Source organism: Cyrtonyx montezumae, unplaced genomic scaffold, assembly GCF_038088225.1.
Source record: "Cyrtonyx montezumae isolate F1298 unplaced genomic scaffold, pur_monq_1.0 scaffold_31, whole genome shotgun sequence".
NCBI lineage: Eukaryota > Metazoa > Chordata > Aves > Galliformes > Odontophoridae > Cyrtonyx > Cyrtonyx montezumae.
Window position 1 is genome coordinate 5,413,829 of NW_027072036.1, and position 17,721 is coordinate 5,431,549.

Sequence of the window (17,721 nt, forward strand, 5' to 3'; positions counted from 1 at the left end):
TCTCACTAAAACCTGATTTAAAATGACCACAGAATAAAGCACCCATCATGCAGGCAGTGTTCCTTTCTCTGTCCATTCTGAGAGAAGAAATGGGAGCTGACCCACACTGTCCTTCAGAGTGAAGCTGCTCTCACATGGCACAGAGCACAGTGGCCCTGTGCAGAATTCAGCCCCATCTCTCACACAGCAGCAACAAATGCCATCTCTGCTTTTCCAGCACTAATAGATGCCACCAGGACTCCGTGTGCCTTAAGATTGCATCTGGGGATTTATGTACAGCAAGGCAGCACCACCTGCTGGCACGACAAAGTCCTCTGAAGGATGATAGGTTTTTTGGGTTTACTTCCTCAGGTGTCCTTCAAACAGAAACTTTCCTACGTTAAACCTCTGGTTGGACTGCATGATCTCGAGGGGTCCCTTCCAAGCCCTACAGTTCTGTGATTCTGTATTTCAGACCCTTTAGATTCTCTGAAGAGGGACATCAGCTCAATTGTACTTAGATTTTCAAATGAAATCACATAGAGCAGGGCTTTTCTGCCACCCAACAAGGTGGTGCTTTAGCTAGGAGCTAACTACCAGTGTTCCTGAGGGGCTTCCACCCCTAAATCTCTCTTCCCAAATCCCCCCAGAGCCAAGCAGTCCCGTCCTGGCAGGCTGGTACTGGTCTGGCTCACCACCTTCACATCAGAGTACAGGTTAACACTCCCCACAACTCCCTTTGATTTATACTTTGAATTGGCTAACTCCTTAATCACCTTCCCAGGGACAGTTCTGATGGGACTTTGCCAGCCACGGACAAATATCCACTCAGTTGAACACGCTTTAAATATCAATGATGACAAAGACTTCTGGCTTTTCTTCTTCACAGATCTGCATTGCTGAGTAAGTTATGGCTTTGACTTCTGTGCCCTAGAGCGGAGAGACACAAAGACATGAATTTTCTACATGACACCATGTAGCAGCTCATTATTACACAGTATTTACCACTTTCTACAAATGCTAAGCAGTTTTTCTCTCCCAAAAGTTAAGTGCATTTGTTCCACACATACTGTTAGGCCAAGCTAAATACGAATTACAAAATTCCTGCATACCTGAGGGTGTTTTGGTAAAGAGAACTCTTCTCCCCACCTTTACAGGCAAAAAGAAAAGAGATTGCATTGTTAATGTTTAATCAAATGTAGCAGCTAGTTTCACTGATGGGCAGTTAGACTTAAATTAAAACATCAGAGGAAGGGTAAGAATTCCTTTTTATCTGTGACCTCCAGTACACCACAGCATTTCACAGCAGTGACTCGGAGGGCAGTATTTGTCATCAGTAGGATATATTAATTACTCAATCATTTATCTCACCCAATGGATCTGATTTTGAATTGCATTCGGTCAATGTAGAGCACTTTTACCTCCTGCAGAAAAACAAGTGGAAAAGCATGTCACCAAGGTCTTCTATCTTCAGGCACAACATCTCATTAACAAGGAGAACATTCCAGTTTAAATGAAATCTAAAATCAGAAAATCGTATGCTCAAAGATATATGCTACCACTAGGAAGTGCAGGCAGCAGAGCTGCCACTCTGCCCAAAGCCCTGATGACCCACTGCAGAAACAAAGCTAAGTGTTTGCCTCTCAGGTCTTTGTGCTTTTGTGTTGTATTCTCTGGGTACAGCTCAGCCATCCCCTGAGTCCCTCTTTCTTCCTAAAAGGACACTACATTCTGAAGTGGCTTATCAGAGAGAAGGTTTGTCCTACAAAAGGAAACAGAACAAAACACAGCACTTACCCTGGGTATAAAGAACTCATTAGCACTGAATTTATACAACCACTCATCCAAGAAGTGGAAGAGGAGGGACAGCATGTCATGTCCTGCATGGTTGAAGCAGAGAAGGCAGTCAGCTGACTGCCCCAGCAAGAACACCCAAACATTTCACATATTTTAGAGTATAGCAGACATACAGCTTCTGCATTACTACAAGATCCAGATCACTGATCCTTAATTGAATGCTAATTAAGTACTACAGAACTACATCCAAAGACTCAGAAGATTTCAGTATGCTGTACCAGCACAGTTCCTGCTGTCCCAACATAAAAAGTCAGTGCAGTTTTTACCTTCTGCTTCTACTTCAACTGTATCCAGAGGTTCCACGGTCTCTGTGTCAGTCATGTAGCCAAACATGGCCATGACACACTGCTCAAATGCTTCTTCCAGAGTGTCTCCCCACGCGTGCAGCCTGAAAAGACGGGGTCATTCACTGCAGTGCAACCACAAAATCCCAACGCAGTGTGCAGGTGAGAAATATGAATGTAAGAATGAACACAAAGGAGCTTACCCCGCAGGAATACTCATCTGAACCTACATATCTGGGCATGTCACATCCATTTTTCTTCTCATAGCATGTGAGAAGAATTCCTTGGGAGGAAAATTCCTATTTTACCAGACACCAGAAATGTCCCTTGTAATGTAATACACTGAAATCTATGGAAATGTTCTGCTGAGATGAACTGTGATGTAAGGGAAGGAGCTTAAAAGATTTCAAAAGACACCTCTGGATAGCAGAGGCTTAAGCAGAAGCACCACAAGAATACTGCACTAGAAAATAAACTCCGTGTTCTACGCTCCCCCAGGGGTGGAAACAACAGAGATGATACAAAACACTCAGTGCTGATATTTCACAGCTCCATAAGGTACACATCTGCCACATTTCAGCAGCTGCCCCAGAGCTGTCCCAGTGAGAAGGCACCACTTTGTCATACAGATAAACCCCAGCTGCCCACACTTACTGCACATCTGCCGTGTGATCCAAATCTGAGGAGGAATGAAAAAAAACAAAGGCATGACATCAACAAATATAATTCTAAAAGAGGATTAAGAAATTCTGGGTGTTGTTAAAACAATAACTCATTGGGTTCATCTCGAGACATAAAACTGATTGCCTATTTTCTATTGTCACAATAAGAAGTCTTGGGTTATTTGTGCTCAACAGGAGAAAAATAGTGTTTAACACAAGTTATGTCAGCTCCCCACACATCCAGCACTGTGTGTATGGCTGCTGACACGCAGCAAGCTCCTACAAGTTCACTGCAATAAAAACCTCTACCAGGAAAGCAGAGCTTCTGCTGAAGTCTGCAGGACTGAAAATTATCACACATAGGATGAGATCTGCGAACTTTTACAGCTCAGTGAAGAATGTACCCGTCCACACCCAAGCACATATCAAGTTCTACACGAACACCATTGACACTCCTTTAGAGGAACCAGAAAAACGCAAAATAAAGTCAGACTGGGGGAAGCAGCTATCTCAGGACATCAAACACGGGCCACCCTGCAGCCATCCCAACTGCAGGATCACTCCGAGGCTGTTCAGAGCACTCACACTGACTGTCACTAAAGCAAACAAATTCCAGTGAATATAAAAGAAAACCTTTTCCAATTACGGAAACAACGTTAACTACTGCAACGTGTCATGGTATTCCTGCACTGCTATCAAACAGAGATCTAAACATCATCTGGGAGAGTCACCTGCACTGCCCCTCCCAACAGACACCACGCTGTGCTGCCATCCCCTGGCCTGACACCCCAAACAAAACCCCACAAGCACCTGAGAAGCTCATCCCATTTCCGTCCCCTCCCACACTGACACACCGTCCCAGGGTGCTGTTACGATCACTCACACTCGTACTTCTTCGTGAGTGGGGGGTACTTGGCCTTGACAGCCCTCTGCTCCTCCGTCAGGTTGTAGTCCCGCTCGTCGCCCGCCATCGCTGTGCTCACATCCAGCTCGGGCTCTCGCAGGCAGCGGGGGGCAGCAGCTGTACACAAGCTGGTCCATAAAACACGATCTGAAACACGTTCTGTTGGTCGCTATCCTATCACTGCAGAGTGCTCCTCCGGGCACAGAGCAGCACTGTACGCTTCAGTCCCCCCAGGGAGGATCCCTGTCCCTTCTGTCTGATCCACCCTCCAACAATAAAACCCTGAGATAACGAGAAAGTAACTCAACCAGCTCTACAGGAGTTACCGGGGTCACTTCGGCTTCTGAGTTTCACAACAGACGGTGCTCAGCCCACCGTGCAGCACAGCCCTGCAGCCCCCGCTGGGGGGGACCGGACGGGCAGCCCGGAACCCGAAGGAGAAAAAAGAGCCCCACTGAGAGCCCCCAGAGCTGTACCACTGTCCTGACTCAGAACACACGGCTGAGTTTGAAACCTGCTGCAAACCAGGCAACGGCGAGTGACCCATCAGCAGCCGACAACCGGGAAACACAGGGTGGGCAGCCACCCCGCTCAGCGGGCGCTCACCCCACCGCACCCCACACCTCCCCCCACCCACCGGAGCCCCCACTCACCGCGGGGCGCTGCCCCTTTAAGGGCCACGCGAGGGGCGCGCGCCGCCCTCCCCTCCCCTCTGGAAAATGGCGGCTCCCACGGGAGCTTCGGCCGCGCCCGCCCCGCCCCCGCCTCCCCGGCCTCCCTCCCACGTGACCGCCGAGCGCGCTCGCCTGCCCGTCGTCCCCGCCCCTTGCTGCTCTCCGATTGGCGGAAGCGTCCCGGCGCCGGGCGGCGATTGGCCAGCGTTGGCGCGCGAAGGGGTGCGCGGCGCCGGAGCGGCACGCAGCGGGGGCAGGAAACAATAGAGCCGCGGCCGGAGAGGAGCGGAGCAGCGGAGCAGCGGTGCCCGCCTCGCGCAGCCCAGCCCGGTTCCGCCGCCCCGTTCCCCCTCCCCGCCATGGCGGACAAGGAAGGTAGGCCTCGCGGCGCGGGCCCGGCGGCGCGGCGTTCTCTCAGCGCACCGAGACGCGCTAGGCCTCGCTCCCCCCCCCCCATCCATCGTGAGGAGAGCTCGCGGGGGCGGCTCCGGCAGGGGGCGCTGTGCGGGCCGCGCTGCGGGCGGGGGGTAACGGGCGTCACGTGGGGCCCGCGGGACCGGGCCCTGCGCATGCGGCCTGGGGCTGAGCGCGGGGGGTGGGGGGGGGGCGCGGGGGGTGGGGAGGGGGCGCGGGTTACCGGGCCCGGCTGCCATGGGCGGCTCCGCTGACGCTGCGCGGGGCGGCTGCCAGTGGAGCAGAGCCGGGGCTGCGCGTGCCGTGGGGTCGGTGCTGTGCGGTGACGGACTGCTGCGTGCGGCGGTCCCCCGTCATTCGGCGCCCACCCGCAGCTCCGTGCGGGTGTTGTGAGCGTGTTGGGAGGGCTCACGTCCCGCATTTGTTTCAAAAAAACACTTCAGCAGCCTTCGATGACGCAGTGGAAGAACGCGTGATCAACGAGGAGTATAAAATATGGAAAAAGAACACTCCCTTCTTGTATGACTTGGTAATGACCCACGCTCTGGAGTGGCCCAGCCTGACTGCTCAGTGGCTTCCTGATGTGACAAGGTGAGGCTGTCCCTTCCTTTAGAGCAGGGTACGTGCTAAATCTGCTCTTTGCTGTTGTAGAATTAAGGCACTGTGTGATTCCTTCTCACCTCAGTTGCTTTTTTTTATTCTTGCCTTGCTATCAGCAAGCTGGGTCTACCCTGTTCATTTGGGAAAAGTGCTGTCATCACCAGAAAACGTCTCACATATTTGATTTTGACACTTTCCTTACAGTTTTGTTCTCCTTTTTGAAATGCACAGCCCTTCTTCCCCCCAAAAAAGTCATCTAAATATCACTTCAGTTTAAGCACTCCTTTGTCCTAAGCTTCCTCAACATTCTGCTTCCAAAGAATGTTCACATGTCTCAAACCACGTTCTGGTGAGGCCATGGAGACATGGGGACTGGTGGCATTATTCAGAGGAAGGTGCTGTTATGCTGCAAGAATTTTAATCTCAGATCTTGAGTTGGGAGGAGTGATTCCTCTGGAGGAAGAAAATACTGTGCCAGAGCAGGAGAGCAATGGTCACTTCTAAGGATATTATTGGTGTTGGAAGCTGTCATCAAAAGATATTGTATTTAGCTCAGTATTTGTTTCTCATCTAAATTTCCTCTCCTGCAGACCCGAGGGCAAGGATTTCAGCATTCACCGGTTGGTCCTGGGCACTCATACTTCAGATGAACAAAATCATCTCGTGATAGCAAGTGTGCAGCTGCCTAATGATGATGCTCAGTTTGATGCCTCACACTATGACAGTGAGAAAGGAGGTAAGGAACCAAAGATGTCACTCAGGTGGAACTTGAACAGTGTTTTTCCTCCACTTCTTAATGGTTGAATCAATCTTTCTATGTGGTACAAGTTCTTGACTGTCTAATCTTAGCTTTTCTTCTTGCCAGAAGCCTGGATTATGCAATTTGAATTTTGATCTTTGTGCTTCTTAGAGTTATTATTAGGTTTTTTTTGTTTGTTTTTTTTTTAACCAGTAATTGACTCTGTGTCTTTCTGTCTTGATATGAAAATGGCTGTAATTATTTACAACTATTAAATTATTATTTTTCTTTTCCAGAGTTTGGAGGCTTTGGGTCTGTTAGTGGAAAAATTGAAATAGAAATCAAGATAAATCATGAGGGGGAAGTGAACAGAGCACGTTACATGCCACAGAACCCATGCATCATTGCTACAAAGACTCCATCCAGTGATGTCCTTGTCTTTGATTACACCAAACATCCTTCTAAACCAGGTATCTGGAGCTTTGTTGTTTTTATGCTTCAGAGGTATTGAAGTATCCGTGACAGCCTTTTCTTAAGACTGAAGTAGGAAGCTTTTGGGGGTTACATACCATGTCACTTTAATCCATGATGCTCTGGAAGTGATACTGGGCACTGGAGTTCTTACAGTGCTGTTTTACAGACCCTTCTGGAGAGTGTAACCCTGATCTGCGTCTCCGTGGGCACCAGAAAGAAGGCTATGGGCTGTCATGGAACCCAAACCTGAGTGGGCATTTGCTTAGTGCTTCTGATGATCATGTGAGTGCTTTTAAATATAGCTGGGGTGCCATCTGCACTTCGTGTCCCTCGAGAAAAGGTCAGAAATGAAAAACATCCCCTCTGTTTGAGAGGATGGAGGTGGGGAATTTCTGTCTAAAGATACAATTTTTGTTTATTTTTTTTAAAGACCATTTGCTTGTGGGATATAAGTGCTGTTCCAAAAGAAGGTAAAGTGGTGGATGCAAAGACCATCTTCACGGGGCACACAGCCGTAGTGGAAGATGTCTCCTGGCACCTGCTGCACGAGTCTCTTTTTGGATCTGTTGCTGATGATCAGAAGCTCATGATGTATGTGGGGTGCTTTCTTTAGGGGCTGAACACCTCAGGTCATTTTGCCTTCCCAGCTCCCCCCTAGGCTGGCAGTAAGGTGGGATGTGAGCCTTTATTCCAGGTGTGTTCCTTCTCCTTCCAGCTGGGATACTCGGTCAAACAACACCTCCAAGCCCAGCCATTCTGTGGATGCTCACACAGCTGAAGTCAACTGCCTCTCTTTCAACCCCTATAGCGAGTTTATCCTGGCTACAGGATCAGCTGATAAGGTTTGGTTTTGTTGAATTTGGAGTGTTTTTGTTTAGCTTCTGATGTGTGTAGCAGTGGATGTGTTACATTGGTTACCTCAGAAGAAAATGTTTTTCTTTCCTTGACAGACTGTTGCGTTATGGGACTTGAGGAACCTAAAGCTGAAGTTGCACTCCTTTGAATCACATAAAGATGAAATATTTCAGGTATAACAACATGTCTGCATCTTCTCTGCACTTAAGCTTAGTTCTGCTTAGCTAGCTGGGAAAATGAAGAGTAGTCATTTCCACTGTGTTTTCATGAAGTGTACTTGTGCTTAAAACCTCATTCCTCTCTCTCATCTGCTTATAATTTTCTGGTGTATTGTTGCAGAGCTTTCTAGGGGAATTCCAGTGCAGATAAGAGTGTCCAGAAAGCCAGGGGCAGAATGTAATAAGGAAATGGTTGAGAGCTTTACCCACAGTGGGTAAAATGAGTGAAATACAAGCAGTACACAGTACATGTGAATTATTCATGGCAGCAGATTTGAAGCAGCAAGGCACGGCGAAATGGCTGCAGTGTTTTTTCATCTTCTCAGCTTGGTCCTGCAGGAGGGCTTGAGATGGCAGCCACTAAAGGGGACCATCCTGTGACAAAATGATTGCTAATTTTGCTGGTGTAAATATAGAAAGTTCACATCATTGGTAGCATGTGCTTAGCAGATACAACATTTCCATCTCCAGCTCAGGCACTAGTCAGAACAAAAATATGTGGAAGGGTTTTTATGTTGAAGGATTGCTTCTTAAAGACTAGGCACCTCTAAACACAATTATGCTCACAGTCTTGAAATGTCAGGCTAGAGTGAAGAATTGCCTTGTTTTCTAATCCTGTGGTCCTATTAAGGGGGATGTTTTGGGGAGATTTCTCTCCAGCAGTCACAGAAAATGAGAGCTTTTGGGCAGTTAAGCTTTAGTTACAGTGATTTCTTTTCGTGTGAAAGCCATACCTCCCATTTCAGGCATCCAGGGTTTATATTCGTGCAGCTCTCTTCAGGAGCAGCTAATAGTCCTCAGGGTTGTTTATACTCTGTAATGTGTGGTCTCTGTTAGGGAGGTTACACGTGGGACCTTCTGATGCTCAGATATTGTTAGCACATACACAGAACTCCTTGCTACCTTAGGATGTTGTTGGTGGGAGTATTTTCATTTCAAGGTGATAGTGATGTGAGTTGTCATGAAGCTTTTCTAATATAAAACACAGGCTGAATGTTGGGAAGGTCTGCCACGTGATGTGTTCTTCAAACTAACTTCATTTCCAAATGCTTTTTTGTCTGTAGGTTCAGTGGTCCCCCCACAATGAAACTATATTGGCCTCCAGTGGCACCGACCGCCGGCTAAACGTCTGGGACCTGAGGTAAATCCCAAACCACTCAGGTTGTCCTCGTGAAGCAATACTGATGAACTGTGTCATCAACAGCAGCAACAAAACCCACCATTGTTCATTATTTTTTTTTTAAAGTAAAATTGGAGAAGAGCAGTCCCCCGAGGACGCTGAGGATGGGCCCCCAGAGCTCTTGGTAAGAATTCTGATCCCCATTGATTGTTTGGTCCTATTACTCATCTCTGCAGCATAGATTTGGAAATGTTACCTCCTTTCCCCCCCTCTTTTTCTTTCACTACTAGTTTATTCATGGTGGTCACACTGCAAAGATATCTGACTTCTCCTGGAATCCCAATGAACCCTGGGTTATCTGTTCTGTATCAGAAGACAATATCATGCAAGTCTGGCAAATGGTAAGTTGTTTGGGAGAGTGCAGGAAGTGGTTGATAAGAGAGAGTGTTGAATTGCCTGAATCACAGCATTCCTGCTTTATTTACAGGTCTCAGAATGACTGGCTTTTAGTGCTGCCTAAATCTCAAATGGACAGTGGGATGTGTTTTAGATTTGGTAGAAACAAGGGCTCACAGACACTTAGGAGCTGTTTTGTATTTCTCTGAGTTTAATAGTGAGAAAGAAAGTGAGTACTGCTGTATGGAGTAGAAGTGACATTTTCCCATCTATGTTTGAAAGAAAATAGGTAAAAAAACCAAGAGAAAACTGTCCAACCTGAGGGCAGTGCACCCACCTGCAGAGGGGCAGCGTGGTGGTGGACAGGAGGGAAGTGCTGCTTCAGTTACCAGTGGTGCTGCAAAGTGAAGGAGCTATTAAATGTATGCACAGTAGTCTTCATTACAAGAAGCCCTGCTGTGGTCTCTGCTCTAAGTCAGATGCCCATGAGCTGCAGTAGCAGTACTTCTGAAATGTTCAGAACAAAGGATAGTCTGCATTGCAGCTTTCGTGATAAAAAGCTTCAGGGGACAGGGGACACATCTCAGATGAGAATCTGCCAGGACTTTTTGAAATGCTCTGGCACACGGTGTCGTGCTGAATGCGATGCTCAGTGCTTCTTCAGCTCCTCTGCTTCTGATTTGCAGGCAGAGAACATCTACAACGATGAAGACCCGGAAGGCAGCGTGGATCCGGAGGGCCAGGGATCTTAGATGACAACCCTTCCAGTTTCTAGTCCTTTCCTTCTCCTCCCTCTCAGCCCTGATACTGACTTAACACTGGTTTTGAGACACACGTAGACTTTGTGTTCAGCCATCTTCCCGTAGAAACCATCAGCAGTGCTTTTTATCCCAGGCAGTGCTCCCTAAGGGCTGTTAGTCCAGCTCAGCTGGTGCTGTGCTGCAGCCCCTCACTCAGATTTCCTGCAGCAGCCTCTTGTGTCTGTCCCATTTTCGCTGCCTCCCTCACGCAGGGCGAACTTTTTGGTTGTTGTTCTTCTGTCTTTAGCTTGCTACAGCTGCGGGCTTTTGCCTAATTTAAACAAGAGTTAGATCTGCAGAGCTGCCAGAGGCTGCTTGAGCCAGCAGAGATGATACAAGTGTTAATCCAGTGGCAGTTCAGAAATGTGGAAGGTCTTGTCCTCCAGTACAGCTCAGAAATGTTGGGATTGCTTTAGTAAATCCGTACCTGCATGGCTTTTCTGCCTCTGCAGATACAGAAGGAGACTTGCTGATTCTGAAGTCACGTTTCTTTCTATTCTTCCCTTTGTGTTTCCTGGTAGTTCTGGGTTTTCAGTTCTTCCTTCTGTCCTTCCCCTGTCCTCCCATCCACCAGAGATGGTGGTTTGGATGCATCAGCTGTTCCTGCCTTCCATGCATCTTGTTCTATTGTGTGTTTCTTGAGCTGTGTTTTCACATCTTTCTTTCCTTTCTGTGAAATGGTTTTTAAATCTTGGGGCCACAAAGTTGTCGAGGTGTCTGTTTTTACCAGCAGATGGGATGCCCGGTGAGCTACAGCAGCATTGGCAGCTGGTGCAGAGGAGGCAGAGGGCGTGTGGGAGCTGGCAGCACGCATCCCTGCCCGTCCTCCACCAGCACTGCTCCTCCCCGTGTTCCTCACGACACCACGTGTAAGTGCTTCGGATGGAATAAATTTTTTCTACGTATGCGCTGCGTGGCTGTGAGATTTTGTGCTGATGTTTTCATTCCGTGTTCACTGTTTTCATGAGGGTGAGCTGCATCTCTTGAGGAGGCAGAGAAAGTGAGCAGGAAGAGGAGCCTGCCTGGGTGTGTGTGCTGGGAGGGAGCAGTGCTGCTGTGCACAGTGGCTTTGCCGTGTGTGCCTCTCCAGGGCTGCCTCCTCTCGTCTTGCTTCTTGCTCTGTGTGCCTCAGAGCTCAGGGCTGCCCTGTGCCTTCCTCCTGCACTGTGCTGCTCTCTGAACTGTGGCTCTGCCTGCAGCCCTCACACAGCACCACGTGGGTGGGTTTGGGGTGTAGTCCACATTTTGTTCAGTGGGGGCCTCGAGGCCCCTTGCTTTGACACACAGCTTTGAGAAATAAAAAGATCCTTAAACTCCAACCTTTATTTTCAGTGTGAGACTATATAAAGTGGAAACTTTTATCCACAGACTTGGGTTTCTGTGGCCCTCAGTGGAGCGCATGGCAGTACAGCAGACACCACTGGAACTACAAAAGGAAAACCTGTGTGCAAACCTCAGCACCCGCCCCGTAACGCTGGCTTCCCAGCACTCCTCGTGCTGTGTCAGGACAGGAGCTGTCCCAGCACAGCAATCACACACGTGTAATTCCTCAGCCGTGTCCGCTGTTCGCGCGAGCACCGTCAGCTCCGCTCGTGTGGAAAAGCAGTTGAGTGGGAGATCCACTTCAGGCAGCACAGAGCAGCGAGGAGCCGTCCCCGTGGGTTCCCCCCCAGCTCTGGGGTGGGGAGGTCTCAGCTCTAACATTCCTGGTCTGGTTTCTCTTCTGATTTGCAGAGGTGGCCGTAGATTTCTAAGCAGCCCCTGCGTGGGTAGAAAGTGAATGAGGATACAGAATACATGAAACACAAACTGATGAAAAGAATAGAATCTTTTCCCAGTGTGAAGGAAAAGCCATCAGGTAATGCTAAAAGTGCAGAGTGCACAGAGCACGGCTGCTTCCACGGCAGGGAACGTGGCTGCTGCTGCTGTGAGCCCTGCGAGGTCACGGCCGTGATTGCTCTGCCACGGGAGGGGGCAGCTCTGCCAGCACCTCGCCAGGCTCCCACCTCCCCAGAGGACCCGAGGAGTTTCACTCGTGGACGTGCTCTGGGGCTCTAAATTACGGTAGAGGAGCCCTGAGTGAAAGCAGCAGTGCGGGTTTAGAAGCAGAAGGTTGATCCCTCTGCTAAAGGCCATCTGCAGCAGTGCTTCTCAAACTGAGATCCCAGCTCCCTGCCCCTGTTCCTAAGGAAATAGTGGATATTTGTGCAAGTTGCTGTGCCTGTCCCTTGGAAGGCAGCCCCTGCTCCGTGCAGAAATTTCCATGACACGGCTGCATGGCAAAGGCTCTGCAGTTTCCACAGCACTACCACTGCAGCCCGTGCCTGGACAGGACAGCAGTGTGGAACTGACACTGACTTGTAGATGGACAGCTCGTGGTGCAGGCTGCTCCGCAGCTCCTCCAGCTCCTGGTTCTTGCGCTGCTGGAGCTGGACGCTGTTCTTCAGCTCCTTCAGCCTGTCCTCCAGCTCCTCCACCTGCTCCTGGGGTGAAGACAGAACCTGGTTATCTGGGGCACAGCCCTGCTCCATGGTGGTGGTCTTAAGAAACCCCTGCAGAAAACCTGCTCCCCTACCAAGTCAGGAGCCAGGGGCTGCCGTGCAGTTGTGCTTCACCTTCCCCCTGGTGGGGTTTGTCCCTCACACTGCTGGGTGTGCGTCTGAAAAGCTGTCAGCACTGTATGAATCTAAAATACTTAAGAAGATATACAAGGGAATGGGGAAAAGGGGATGGGGAGGCACAGCGGGGGTCTGAGCGAGGTGGGGCCCTGAGCAGCCGTGCAGCAGCCAGGGAGGGTCCTGCTCACAGTGCTGCAGCACAGCAGTGCCTGCAGGATGCTGGCTGTGGGCAGAGCAGTGCCCGTGGGGACGATGTTGGCCGTGGGCAGTGGCGATGACGGCTGGGAATGCTGGAGATGGATGGTGGGGCTGCCCTGCCAAATGGGCTCTTGTGGATATTGAATTGCACTTTCTCCCTGCGTGAGGTGCCGTGGGGGAGGCCTGGCGGGGCCCCACGGCTCTGTTCCAGCACCTGAGCTCAGCTTCATCCAACGTGCAGCAGTGAGGACGGTGCAGCACTGCACCTCCTCTCTGTCCCCGGGGCTCCTCAGCACCTCTGCACGTTGCTGGCTGGAGGCAGAGCCTGCTGAGCTCACGTAGAGCCCTTCCCAAAGCTCATTCTGCACAGTGGGCTGCACACTGAGCATCCCAGCAGGGCACAGCACTGCTGAGTCACTGAGCTTCAGCTGGGGCTCCTCCAGAGGCACAGATCAAATCCTCAGAGAGAAACGCACCTCCAACAGAACCCGCAGAGAAATGCCACCTCCCCACTCTCCCTGCTCCCCCGGGCCCTACGAACCCAACCTCTGCCATCCACGTTGGCAGTCCCCGCAGAATGGGACCCCCTCGCACGTACCCTGTACTGCCCGACCTCTTCGTTGCGCTTCTGCTTCACCAGCACGATCTGCTCCTCCAGGCTCCGGTTCTGCAGCCGCAGCCGGCTCACCTCCCCCTGCAGGGGCCGCAGGGCATCCTTCATGCCCTGCACCTCTCCCTGCAGCTCCTGCAGCGCCCGTGTCCCCGCCTCGCGCCTCTCCAGCAGCCGCAGCAGCTGCGGTTCGTAGTGCTCCTCCAGCCCGCGGCGGCTCCGCATCACCAAGCTCTCAAACTCTGCCGACAGCCGCCGGCTCTCCTGCAGGTACTGCTGGTCCTGGCGGCACGGCGGGGCCTCCAGGCGCTGCCTCAGGGCCTCCTTCTCCTTCTCGCAGCTCTCCCGCAGGCGGCTCAGCTCCCCCGACAGCCGCCCAGCCTGGTTCTCCAGCTCGTCCCGGTACGCCGCGTGCTGCGAGAGGTCGTGGCGGCGGCTCTCCAGCTGGTACTGGCAGGCCACGCACTCCTTGGTCACCTTGAAGAGCTTCTGCTTGATCTGACGGATCTCGTCCCTCAGGTTGTCCCGCTCCAGCTCCACCTTGGCCAGCAGCCGGCAGGCGGCCTGGATCTCCTGGTGGGCATGGCGGATGTCCTGCAGCGCCGGCTCGCGGAGCTGTGTCAGCTCCTCGATCAGCGCGTCGCGCTCCTTCTCCAGCTGCTCCACCGCCTCGATGCACTCCTGGAAGTACTCCCCCAGCTCCTCCAGGCTGAGGCACGGCCGCTCCGCGCCCTCCGCAGCCTGCGGGGTGCCCGCCCCCTCCGCGTCCACGTCCTGCGGGACCCCCGTCCCCGCTGCGCCTGGCGGGACCCCTCCCCCGTCGGTGTCCATGGCCGATGGGATTCCTGCCCCGGCTGCGTCCAGCGGGATCTCCGCCCCATCCACATGCAGTGGGATTCCTGCCCCATCCATATCCAGCAGGAGTCCTGCCACAGCGGCGTCCATATCCAGCAGGATCCCTAATCCTTCTGCTTCCACATCCAGCGGGAGTCCTGCTCCGTCAGCATCCAGAAGTGTCCCCGTTCCACCAGCATCCACATTCAGAGGGATCCCTTCTTCATCTTCCACTTCCAATGGGATTCCTGCCCCATCCACATCCAGTGGGATCCCTGTCCCACCAGCATCCACGTCCAGAAGGATCTGTCCATCTGTTTCTGCATCCAGTGGGGTTTCTGCCCCATCCAGCCGCAGTGGGGCCCCTGTCCCGGCCGTCTCCTCCCCCGGCAGTGCCCCCGTCATGGTGAGGTTCAAGGCCGTGTCCCCAACACCTTCCTGCAGCTCCCCGCGGGTGCCTGGAGCAGGAGCAGCCCCCAGCCCCGGCCCTGGGTCTGTTGGGCTGCACGGAGCCCCGGGGTGTTGGGCTGGGGCTGCTCCTGCTTCATCCGGCAGCGGTTCTGGAGGGGACTCTGGCTCTGCCATCAGGTCCCTGTGGAGGAGAAGGGACACATCAGCAGGCAATGGGACAGGACTCAGCCCTCGCTGCCTGCCCCGAGCACAGCTTGGGCCCAAGCTTTTGGTGTCATCATGGGCCAGAACAAAGGAGCAAAGCCATTCTAAAGTGACAGTGACAGAGAGCACCGAAACCCAGCAGCAGTTCCCACGTCCCTGTAATGCTGCACGGATCGCAGCTGCGATGGGAGCGTGGCACCGCGGAGCGCGGTGAGACATCCCCAGCTCCGTGCCCCCGCTTCGCAGCTCTGTGCCATAACCTCACGGCACCGGAATGCGCTGCCGGGCGCAGCGGGCTCGGCACTGCCTGGGGACGGAGCGCAGCACCGCGGCCGCTCCCTTTGCCGTGTCATCCGAGCCCGCTGTTACTCCTGGCTGAGCACCGGGCACCGCCACGACAAAGCGCTCCCATCTCACGTTCCCCACGCGCAGTTTGGGGGCAGCGCACGGCGCTGGGGCTGGGGGGCTTTGTCCCGCAGCGGGGGCGGTGGGGGATGCTCTCGCCTCCCTGAGCTCACGTCTCGTCATCCCCGAAGGAATGAGTGCAGGCTGGCACCCAGCGGCCCCCGGCTCGCCCCAACGGCTTTACGGAAAGCACTGATTTTCACCGGTCCTTTCTCTCCTAATAAGGCAGTTTTCTGCAGCGCTGACACATCGCGGCCGCGGACCCAACCGCCGGAGCTGGGGAGTGCGGGCAAAGGTGGGGAGGGATTGTGCGGGGAAAGCAGCCTTCCCCCCCCCCCCCCCCCCTTTTGCTGCCGGCAGTGATTTATCAAACTTAGCGACTGCTCTGCGCCCACGGGCTGTGCCCCCCCCGCCCCTTCTGCCCCTCTCTGTGTGCCCGCGATGCTCCCCGGGAGCTGAACCTCCCCCCCTCGCCCCTTTGGAGGGCCCGACCCCACACCTCCCGGCCCCTCTCCCCCCACTCCTCCCCAAGGGCCGGCTCGTACCTTGCTCTCCCGGAGCCCGGTGCCCCCTGCACTGCGCTGCACATGGGCTTAGCATGGGGCGCGTGGGGGTTATTAATACACGGCGCTGGAAATCAGACTCCCCCGGCAGCCGCTTCACCCACTGCAGCGCCAGCTGCGGGTGCTGCCGCCCTCCGCCCCGGGAGGAGGAGGAGGAGGAGGAGGAGGAGGAGAAGGAGGAGGAGGGCGGGGAGGGCCATGCCTGCATCCCTGGCAGTGAAACCTTCAGGCTGACTGCAGCCCTGCAGCATCGCCAGAGCCCCCATCGCACCGAGGGTCTTCCCATGCAGGATTGATTTGCTGAGGGTGCCCCTTTTTGCAGCCTCCAGCCCAATCCTGCTGTGTGCTGCGCAGGGCACGGGCTGTGATGGGGACACCGGCGTCCCTGGGTGGGGGTGTGCACCCTGCGGTGGTGGCAGGAAGGGGCACGGTGAGGACACAGAACATGGCTGGGATTTGGTGTGGCCTCATCCTGTGCATGGAGCACATGGATTCCAGCGCCCTGGGGGGGCCATATGTGCCCAAGGCAGTCCCTGCAGACGCCCTGGTACCCGCAGAGCACAGCCCCCACTTTGCTCTCTGTGTCCATACCTCCTTTCTGCTCTCCCTTTGGGGATGGAATGGTGGCATTGCAGCACCTGGCACTGACAGGGGCTGGGGGCTTCCACCCTCTGCCCACCGCCCCGGTCCCCCAGCCCGCAGCATCCTAACCCCTCCCTTTGGGGCAATGCTATCAGCATCTATTTACATCCGCTGTGTATTTGACACACATTGCAGCTCAGGGGTGCGGTGTGGCTGCTGGGATCTGGCCCTGGCAGCCCCCAGCTCAGGGCTGGAGGAGTAGAAGGGCAGAAGCAACTGATAAAAGCAAAGTTTAAGCAAAATTCCCCCTACCTCCGCCCTGGCCGTGCCCGCTCAGGAAGTCAGTGCTCACAGCTCAGGAAGTCGCCAGCTTACGTGCCCCGAAACCGCCCAGCAATGCGCAGCACCGCTTGCAACATCCCCAAATGCCACCCATCTCTGTCCCCATCCCCATCCCCGTCCCCGTCCCCGTCCCCATCCCCATCCCCATCCCCATCCCCATCCCCACATCACCGCCGCCGTCACCTTGCTCGCTGCCTGCTTTGAAACAACTGCTCGTGCCTCCTCCTGGCCTGCCTGCACGCGCTGGTGGGGGAGCAGAGCTTTAAAAGGAAAGGGAGGATTTGGGTGTTTGCTTTTTTTTTTCTGACCCTGTTGCTTTTTTCAGCTCAATGCACCTTTTTTTTTTCCACGGAGCGCCTCTCTTTGTGCTGAGGCTTTTGAGTCACCGCGAGAGGAATGCTGTCCATTCGGCAAAGTTGTGCGGATAAATATACATCTCCATCTCATCTGCCAAGCGCAGGGAGCTGCGGGTCAGGCGTGCACGAACCCTGCTGCGGTACCCGGGGGGTGGGGGCTGTGCTCAGCTGTTCCCGGTAAGAGGATCGGCGCGGCTGTTTTGTGGATATAACCAGGCAACGCACGGCTCGGGTGTCAGACCCGGCACGGCTCTGTCCGTGCACGAGCTGTCCTGGACTTTGCTCCAGCAAACAGGGCAAAGAGAGGGCAGGAACATATCCGCAGGGAAATATTCCAGCTGCTGGAACTCGGTGAGGTGCAGCGCCTGCTGCGGTGTCCCGGCGGTGGCTGGAGGGCACCTGCCCTGCTCCTGCCTCAGTTTCCCCAGCTGGGAGCTGAGACACCACCACAGGGACGCTGCAGTGGGAGCCAGCATGGGATGAGGGCCGTGGCCACGTCGCAGTGCTGGGGCTCACCCCGTTCCCGCTGCTGAAATGCTGCAGCTGCCTCAGACCTCAGAAGTCCCAGATAAGGATGCTCAGGGTCTGTGCAAGGTCACTGGCGGGACAGAGGAGGAGGAGG

At 53.6% G+C, this 17,721-nt stretch overlaps 3 protein-coding genes across 6 annotated transcripts; 1 reads left to right on the top strand and 2 right to left on the bottom strand.

Moving 5' to 3' along the window:
• Window positions 1-105: 105 nt before the first annotated feature.
• Window positions 106-4,364, bottom strand: ZBTB8OS (zinc finger and BTB domain containing 8 opposite strand). Of its 3 annotated transcripts, none has more exons than XM_065744711.1 (7): window positions 4,340-4,364; window positions 2,775-2,799; window positions 2,103-2,224; window positions 1,777-1,859; window positions 1,351-1,403; window positions 1,092-1,128; window positions 106-909 (listed from the first exon to the last, which is right to left on the bottom strand). In XM_065744711.1, exons 3-7 carry the CDS (start codon window positions 2,173-2,175, stop codon window positions 823-825), a joined length of 333 nt encoding a protein of 110 aa, XP_065600783.1. In that variant the 5' UTR covers window positions 2,176-2,224; window positions 2,775-2,799; window positions 4,340-4,364; the 3' UTR covers window positions 106-822. The 3 variants fall into 3 exon arrangements, with proteins under 3 accessions (XP_065600783.1, XP_065600782.1, XP_065600784.1); XM_065744710.1 differs by lacking the exon at window positions 4,340-4,364 and adding an exon at window positions 3,666-3,776; XM_065744712.1 differs by lacking the exons at window positions 1,351-1,403; window positions 4,340-4,364 and adding an exon at window positions 3,666-3,776.
• A 290-nt stretch (window positions 4,365-4,654) lies between these two features.
• Window positions 4,655-10,352, top strand: RBBP4 (RB binding protein 4, chromatin remodeling factor). Of its 2 annotated transcripts, none has more exons than XM_065744668.1 (12): window positions 4,655-4,735; window positions 5,218-5,365; window positions 5,965-6,110; window positions 6,410-6,583; window positions 6,754-6,869; window positions 7,018-7,178; window positions 7,303-7,429; window positions 7,538-7,615; window positions 8,725-8,801; window positions 8,907-8,964; window positions 9,071-9,181; window positions 9,863-10,352. In XM_065744668.1, exons 1-12 carry the CDS (start codon window positions 4,720-4,722, stop codon window positions 9,926-9,928), a joined length of 1,278 nt encoding a protein of 425 aa, XP_065600740.1. In that variant the 5' UTR covers window positions 4,655-4,719; the 3' UTR covers window positions 9,929-10,352. The 2 variants fall into 2 exon arrangements, with proteins under 2 accessions (XP_065600740.1, XP_065600741.1); XM_065744669.1 differs by having other exon boundaries at window positions 5,221-5,365.
• A 1,249-nt stretch (window positions 10,353-11,601) lies between these two features.
• SYNC (syncoilin, intermediate filament protein) lies at window positions 11,602-15,946 on the bottom strand. Its single transcript, XM_065744643.1, has 4 exons — window positions 15,802-15,946; window positions 13,391-14,828; window positions 12,335-12,459; window positions 11,602-11,737 (listed from the first exon to the last, which is right to left on the bottom strand). The coding sequence occupies exons 1-4, from the start codon at window positions 15,843-15,845 to the stop codon at window positions 11,674-11,676; spliced, it is 1,671 nt and encodes a 556-aa protein (XP_065600715.1). The 5' UTR covers window positions 15,846-15,946; the 3' UTR covers window positions 11,602-11,673.
• Between the last annotated feature and the right edge of the window lie 1,775 nt (window positions 15,947-17,721).

Coding starts and splice junctions, on each gene's coding strand:
- ZBTB8OS (XM_065744710.1), bottom strand. CDS start 3,753: ATGGCGGGCGACGAGCGGGACTACAACCTGACGGAGGAGCAGAGGGCT. Junction 2,800..3,665: donor ACTCACGAAGAAGTACGAGT/GTGAGTGATCGT, acceptor ATTCCTCCTCAG/ATTTGGATCACACGGCAGAT. Junction 1,404..1,776: donor ATGAGTTCTTTATACCCAGG/GTAAGTGCTGTG, acceptor GTTTTTCTGCAG/GAGGTAAAAGTGCTCTACAT.
- RBBP4 (XM_065744668.1), top strand. Junction 7,179..7,302: donor GATGATCAGAAGCTCATGAT/GTATGTGGGGTG, acceptor TTCTCCTTCCAG/CTGGGATACTCGGTCAAACA. Junction 8,802..8,906: donor CTAAACGTCTGGGACCTGAG/GTAAATCCCAAA, acceptor TTTTTTTTAAAG/TAAAATTGGAGAAGAGCAGT.
- SYNC (XM_065744643.1), bottom strand. CDS start 15,845: ATGTGCAGCGCAGTGCAGGGGGCACCGGGCTCCGGGAGAGCAAG. Junction 14,829..15,801: donor CCGGGCTCCGGGAGAGCAAG/GTACGAGCCGGC, acceptor TCTCCTCCACAG/GGACCTGATGGCAGAGCCAG. Junction 11,738..12,334: donor CACGAGCTGTCCATCTACAA/GTCAGTGTCAGT, acceptor CTACCCACGCAG/GGGCTGCTTAGAAATCTACG.